The 7,537-nt window shown below is 40.1% G+C and overlaps 1 protein-coding gene across 1 annotated transcript; it reads left to right on the forward strand.

The window, feature by feature from the left end:
- Positions 1-540: 540 nt before the first annotated feature.
- Positions 541-6,344, forward strand: gorasp2 (golgi reassembly stacking protein 2). Its single transcript, XM_055213981.2, has 10 exons — positions 541-896; positions 1,486-1,566; positions 1,993-2,196; positions 3,392-3,478; positions 4,468-4,598; positions 4,679-4,811; positions 4,886-5,009; positions 5,107-5,193; positions 5,334-5,465; positions 5,543-6,344. Exons 1-10 carry the CDS (start codon positions 834-836, stop codon positions 5,827-5,829), a joined length of 1,329 nt encoding a protein of 442 aa, XP_055069956.2. The 5' UTR covers positions 541-833; the 3' UTR covers positions 5,830-6,344.
- The last annotated feature ends 1,193 nt before the right edge of the window (positions 6,345-7,537 follow it).

The raw sequence follows: 7,537 nt of genomic DNA on the forward strand, positions 1-7,537 counted from the left end.
GGAGGGGTCTGCTTTCAAATCGCTCTCGCGAAACTTTGACGTCATCCGCATGAAATCGAACGAACTTATTGACAATAAAATCATGTTCCACGTTGCATATTGATGCACAGTCGTGGCGAACCGATTTAGATTGTTTGACGTTACTTTGTTGTATACTAAAAGTAGAATCGTTAATGCATTACAAGTATCGCGTACTATTTCTTCAAAATAAAATGCAAATTCACCCTAGCTACTGTAAAACAAAAACTACAAGTTTTTGTTTTACAATATTCGAATTACAAAATCACATTCGACTATGATTGGGTCATCCAGCTCAGCGTTGGGAAAGTTACAGTATAATATGTTAACGTGCTTCATTAATAGTAGTATATTCTAGATAGTATTAATTTCCGATTTATAATTTAAATAAAATAAATGTAAAATAAAATTATTTAAATACGACAAATATTATTTAGTCCCATTGTACCTAATAACTACCGGGACATTAAACCACGCCCACGAGTATCATCATCCTGTCAGTTTTCACCATTCAGTCTAATCGGTCTGCAAGCATCGAATGTATTACACAAACAAATGACTTAATAATTAACTTCTGTCTCAACTAATTCATGAAATGATAACATCTCCGTGTTGAACCGAGCGCAGTTTAGAGAGCTGCGGTGGTTCTCACCTGCACGCCACATAAGCACGAGCCCGCTTCCTGCACTGCCACGTCACTTACACACACAGTCGTGGCGAACATCCCAGTGATACTTGCTCGCGCTCACTGTCCAACAAAACCGGCGAAATAATAAAACGGACAGAATTCTCACCGGTGACACGGAGCGGGGAACATGGGGGGATCGCAAAGCGTGGAAATTCCCGGAGGCGGCTCGGAGGGCTATCATGTTCTCAGAGTGAGTGTAACGTTAGTCCGTCTCGCGAGTCCCCGGAGGCGGAGAGTTCAAATCGAGGCCGGGGGTGTTAGCGCGGCCTGCTAAGAGTGGCTAAATGCTAGTGCTGCTACATTTAAAGCTCTGCAGTTAAGTACTATCGCAGTTTAGTTTATGGACGTTAATTAAAATGTAGCGTGCAAAGACTGTTGCCTTATTTAATTTTTGTCTTATTGTACGCTGTTTTTTATAATTTGATGGACTGCTGGGCTAAACATTCACACCTCAAAGAGCTTTACTGATTGAATGTTCCGTTTTAGTCATCACAATAACTCAGATTAACCTGAACTGCAGGTCGACATCATGCTTTTTAAACACATTTTATTGTCTGATTATGAGAATGAATGCCATGTCGTGTAATTTTTACATTGGGTTGGAAGATCCTAAATGCATGACAGCTTGTTTTAAAAGGCTATTTACTTTTGCATCAGTTAAAAGTGTGAAGTGTACAGTTTAATACGATGTGAGCCAAGTCTGATGTTTTCTAGGGGGCGTAAGTGTTTGTTGTATTTGAATATAATGATTTAACTGTGGTGTCATCTCTCTTATGCAGGTGCAGGAGAATTCACCTGGACACAGAGCAGGTCTTGAGCCTTTCTTTGACTTCATCGTGTCAATCAACAACACCAGACTGGTATGTTTGTTGTGAATGTGGTCTATGATCGATCCTCATCTTATCAATAACAAAGCATTATTTAAATCAAGTGTCAAAACCAGGTGTCACTGTATGAGTACTTTTTGTGTTATAGTTTTTACTTTTGCAGCTTAAATTAAAATAAGCCATGCTGATAGTATTTGTGGATAGCCTGATAAAACAATTGCAGACAAATTGCATTTTCTATTTATGTAACCTCATCTTCCTCGTCTTGACTTGTCTGGGAGTTGTTCAGCTTTGTATAATTTCACATTCCTGTTTCTTTGTTGCCATCACACGTTTAATAACAACATAATGTTATCTGCTTTGATGCATACAAACGTCTCTCTGTTTATACCTTCGCATCGTACTTTGTGTACTCTCATTCTCACAATGTTTTGCTTTTGTATCTCTTTCCTTATTAAGAACAAGGATAATGACACGTTAAAAGACGTACTGAAGGCAAGTGTCGAGAAGCCGGTGAAGATGCTGGTGTACAGCAGCAAGACGCTTGAGCTACGGGAAGCCACTGTTACCCCTAGCAACATGTGGGGTGGGCAAGGACTTCTTGGGGTCAGCATCCGCTTTTGCAGCTTCGAGGGAGCCAATGAAAACGTCTGGCATGTTTTGGTGAGTAATTGATGCCAATGAAAAAGTTTGGGCATTTACAGCCTGGAGCTTTAAAGGGACACTCCACTTTTTTTGTTGATTTTCCAGCTCCCCTAAAAATTTGAGTTCAAAATCTGATTTGTACCGTTTTGGAATCCATTTAGCTGATCTCCAGGTCTGGCGGTACCACTTTTAGCATAGCTTAGCACAATCCATTGAATCTGATTAGACCATAATATATCATTATATATGATTACACAGTCCCTGAAAATAGTCCCCAGCTATTGAAAGTTACCAAAGGGACTACTTTCAGCCACTGCATAATATCATTGCACCTCCTGCAGCCATGTTACAGCAGCAAAATCCTTGATTATTAAACCAGAATAAGAGTGTAGTTCCTAGGCACATCGGCCTAACTTTTAATTTTTACGTCGGTCTTAGTACACGATGTAACTACAGAAGATTGAGCGCGATGCTAATGGTCTGATCGGATTCAATGGATTGTGCTGGGCTATGCTAGAAGTGGTGCCGCAGGACGCGGATATCGGCTAAATGGTTTCCAAAACGGTTAAAATCAAATGTTTAAATCCAGGGGAGCTGAAAAATGAGCATATTTTCCAAAAAAGTCTCACTATAACATACTATGTGCAGGTTAAACTTAATAAGGTTACCACCAAGTGTCTTTGGATTACAGGGTTCCCACGGGTCATGGAATGTCATGAAATTTTAAAAGGTCTTTCCAGACATTGAAAGTCAGGAAATTTTATATTATTTTGACTTTTGTTTGTTGTTTTTCCACTTTTTAACTTGTAATGTAAGAAATACCATTTATGGGTCCAAATCTCTACTGACTACAATTTAAACAGCTGTTTATTGGCACTGTTTAGTCATTTTTAGTCATTTCACGCATTTAAGATACATTTTTATTAACTCGGGGTGTACACTACATTATCCATGCTCATGGCATCCCGGACATAGGTTATGGAAATTCTGCTTTTTAGTCCGTAAAAGCCAGGGAATTTGACTAAGAGTGGGAATCCTAAATTAGCTGTAAACAATCCACATCCAGACTTGGATGCTAGACACTGAGTATGGTGGTTTTAAAGGGCGTGTTCTTGCTAAACGGACCGGTTGGTTGAGCTGTTAAAGGCGGAATGGGGTTATGTCAGTGAAAACATGCTGTAATTTCTTGCCCCTTGATTGGTCTGTTTTACAGGAAGTGGAGCCAAATTCTCCGGCAGCATTGGCGGGTTTAAGACCTCACACCGACTATATCATTGGAGCAGACACTGTTATGAATGAGGTATTACTTAAACGTTGCACATCCTTAACATTTCTTAAAATGAATGCATTTTTTGCAATAACAGTTTTGTAAAAACAGTGGTTTGTTCAATAAAATAAAACTTACTTCCCCAAACTTGTATGTAGGGATGCACTGATACCGATACTGGTATCGGGTATCGGCCTCGATACCACATTTTCTAAAGTACTCGTTAAAAGTCCCCCGATACCAGGGATCGATACCACGGTCTGAGAAATGTCTATGTTTGAGCGGCGTGTAAGGGCTTAATGCCTCTTGTGTTGTCCAAAGAGGCAGAGTTTACAACAAACTGGAAAACTAGTCTCTTGTTTTTTTTTTTTTTTGTTAAATTATATGACTAAAGCTGTTATCTGTAAATTTAAATCATGTTTTTTTTATTAAGTACTCGGTATTGGCAAGTATAGAAATGCAAGTACTCGTACTCGTATTCAAAAAAGTGGTATCGGTGCATCCCTCCCTACTTGCATGATTTTATTTCTTTACACAAGATGTTTTGGGATGCATAACGATTAATCACGATTAATCTAGCAGAATAAAAGTTTTTGTTTACATCATATATGTGTGTGAACTGTATATAACAACTTTGTATAGACAAATGCACACACATACAGGTATATATTTAAGAAACGTTTACATGTGTATATACATTTGTATATTTATGTATAATTTATATTATATATAAATACTTAATATAAATACTTATATATATTATTCCTTAAAATTGAATATGCATGTATATATATATATATATACATCATTATTATACACACACAGTTTACACATATGTGATGTAAACAAAAACTTTTATTCTGCTATAGATTAATCACGATTAATCGTTATGCATCCCTTGAGGTGAAAATGTCATTTTTGGGTGAACGATTCATTTAACTTCAGATCTGACGATTGAATGTATGTGTCTTTGCTTTATGAACTGTTTGATTATATTTGTGTATTTTGCATTCTTTCTGCAGTCAGAAGATTTATTCTCATTGATAGAAACTCACGAGGGCAAAGGACTGAAGCTCTACGTCTATAACACAGACACAGATAACTGCAGGGAAGTGGTCATCACTCCCAATAGTGCCTGGGGTGGAGAGGGCAGGTGTGTGTTTGTCAAACTCTTTGTTCTTGGTTCCTGCCTTCGCACAAATCTCAGTTTTTTTGTAATCTCTGTCTGTTCAGTCTCGGCTGCGGTATTGGCTACGGTTACCTGCACAGAATCCCGACTCGGCCCTTTGAAGAGGGAAAGAAAATAAGCTTTCCTGGACACACCCACAGTGAGCCTGCCAGCCCATTGAAGGACGGTTTTACAGAGGTCAGTAAGTTTGTGCGTGTGTTTAAATGATCTTTAAGTTTTGAGAATTGACATTTAATGATCTTCTCTGTTAGGTTCAGCTGTCTGCGGTAACTCCGCCCCCTGTGGCACACCCCAACCCCACAGGGCTTGAGGATAGTTTATCTGGCCTGTCACTCAGCTCTGCCCCGCCTCAAATGCCAAGTGAACTACACACAGGTGTGACCTTGTTTGGTACCATTCTGTGCTTTTTCTTCATTGGCTTTTATTTTTAAATGTAAAGTATGACAAATTAAAAGTGATGTTTTTGGTTCAGGTGTTCCCACAGTCCCCCTACTGCCTACTCAGATGAGCCCAGGGTTGGGTTCCCTTCCTTCTGTTAACCCCTCCACCACCCTACCAGGTGCGGAGCATAAACTTTCCCCATCTGTTCTTGTTGATGTCCCCCATACAGTTATATCTGCAAAGATGTCATGTTACAAAAGTATAAGGCTACCAGTGCTGCCTCAAGATGGTGTTGATAAACAATATTTGTGTTTTCAGGTTTGATGCCCTTACCGTCCGGCCTTCCTCCCTTCCCAAACCTCGCCAACCTCCCGAACTTCAATCTACCATTACCTGACCTTAGCACAGTAGCGTTAGCTGGAATCAGTGGGTTACCTCCTCCTACAGCAGGTACACAGACACACAGACGCAGTTACAAAAACGGCAAAAAAATGCTGCAAATATTTTTAAAAATTCTCTCTTTGTAGGTTTACCACCTCTCCCTCCTCTGAACCTGCCTGGCATCTCCCCTTTGCCCATGCCCACCGTTCTCCCCTCCACGTTGCCCAGCATGCCAGGGGTCGCGCTGCCATCCACCCTCGCCCCCTCTGACTTCGTACCTCGCACCGCCTTATCGACCGAGCAGACTCAAGCACTGACACTGGATGCCACGCCCACCCCTGCAGTCAAAGACACGCCCACAGCGATGCCTGTCGCCAAGGAGACCTTCCCACAGGAAACAACGGTTGCACATGCTGCGCTACAGTCCTCGTAACAATCGTGCCGGGGTATCTCTAATGTATTTATTCAGTACAAAAGATTCCAGTGTGCAAACACAGTTCTGGTGAGAGACACCAGAGGGTATGAAGCGATGGACAGACGTTTATTAAACCGTAAATAATACGATGTGAGCAGGTGTGACTGTAGGAAACGGAGCGCATGCATGTCCAGTGTGGTCTCTCCTCAGACGCTGTGCTTTCTTATGCTTTTTCTTTCTGTATATCCTGTAATCAACTTTCAGATGTTAGTATAGCATTCCTTGTAATTACCAATTGCTATGTGATTTTACTATGTCATGACTTCTTTCTTTGCACATTTATTTCAATCGCTCTTTTTCATGGCGCTCTCGGACCGGGCCTCTGTTTCGCTCACACACTTAGTAAAATAGATCCACTGTATAGATGGATGGAAACACATAAATGAGCTGCAGGGCTAAATGTGCTTGTGCAGTTTGGAGATTGTGAAGGAATCTTATTCGAAAACACACAGGCAATAAACTACCAAGTTTTACACTATGTTTGGTTCTTTGAGTCACTTGAGTTAAGATGGTTACTATGTTGATGTAGACGGTGACGGTCGACTTATGTTGGTTTTCAATGACTGACATAGCAGGGTCATGGAAGGCAAATACTTAAATACAACTTAAAGGTGCAGTGTGTAATTGTTAGAAGGATCTCTGGACAGAAATGCAAAATAATTTACAAAACTATATTATCAGTGGTGTATAAAGACCTTTTTAATGAACCGTTATGTTTTTATTACCTTAGAATGAGACGTTTTTATCTACATACACAGAGGGTCCCCTTACGTGGAAGTCGCCATTTTGTGACGCCATGTTTCTACAGAAGCCCTTAATGGACTAACTTTTTTACTAAGTTGTCACAGACGATAACATGTTTTTCCTGGTGGCAGCTACATTGGTAGCGTTTCAAAAGCAAGGGGTGAGCAGTGGACTGAGCCGTTGGTTGCAATTCGCAACTTCACCACTAGATGCTGCTAATATTTACACACTGCACCTTTAATGAAATCGGAGTTTTATTGAATTTAACCGTCTGGCTTTTAAATGCAATTTAACTCTGTTGTTCGTTAATAGGAGCAGTTATCCACAGAAATTATTAAAAAATTGCTCAAATATTGGACAATAAGTCACATTGACTACTTGTATGCACTTAATGCAAATTCATGAACCGCACTCCAACCAGAGCAAAGAAAAATAGAGTAGTGTAAAATTTTGGATTTCCAGGAACCTTTTTAAATTAGTAAACATTGTGACTTTTATTGTGGGCGGAATTTAAGTGGAGGCAGGGAGACCACTGACTGCTTCACTAAGGCCTAGTCCACACGGACATGGGTATTTTATTTTTATAAAATATATATTTTTACATAGTTTTTCTTCCTGTGGTTTGAGTGGTGCATGATTTTTGAAAAACACTTTGGAAAAGGGAGTTGGGCCGAGTACCAAAACACTTTTAGCCAATCAGCATTAAGGGGCGCGCTACTAACCAACATCATTGCTTGGGTTGCGTATGTGTGGGACGGGTCTATCACAAGAAGGTCCATATTCTATTGGGGTTTGGGGCGTGTTTGTTTAGGTGTTTTCAAATGTCAACATTGGTTTTTAGAGGTCATGCACCCCACCTTTAAAGACACCTGAAACAGAAATAGCGATTGTTTTATTTTCTGACGTATATCTAAGTGAAAGT

The sequence above is a fragment of the Misgurnus anguillicaudatus genome, chromosome 8 (genome assembly GCF_027580225.2).
Source record: "Misgurnus anguillicaudatus chromosome 8, ASM2758022v2, whole genome shotgun sequence".
Lineage (NCBI taxonomy): Eukaryota > Metazoa > Chordata > Actinopteri > Cypriniformes > Cobitidae > Misgurnus > Misgurnus anguillicaudatus.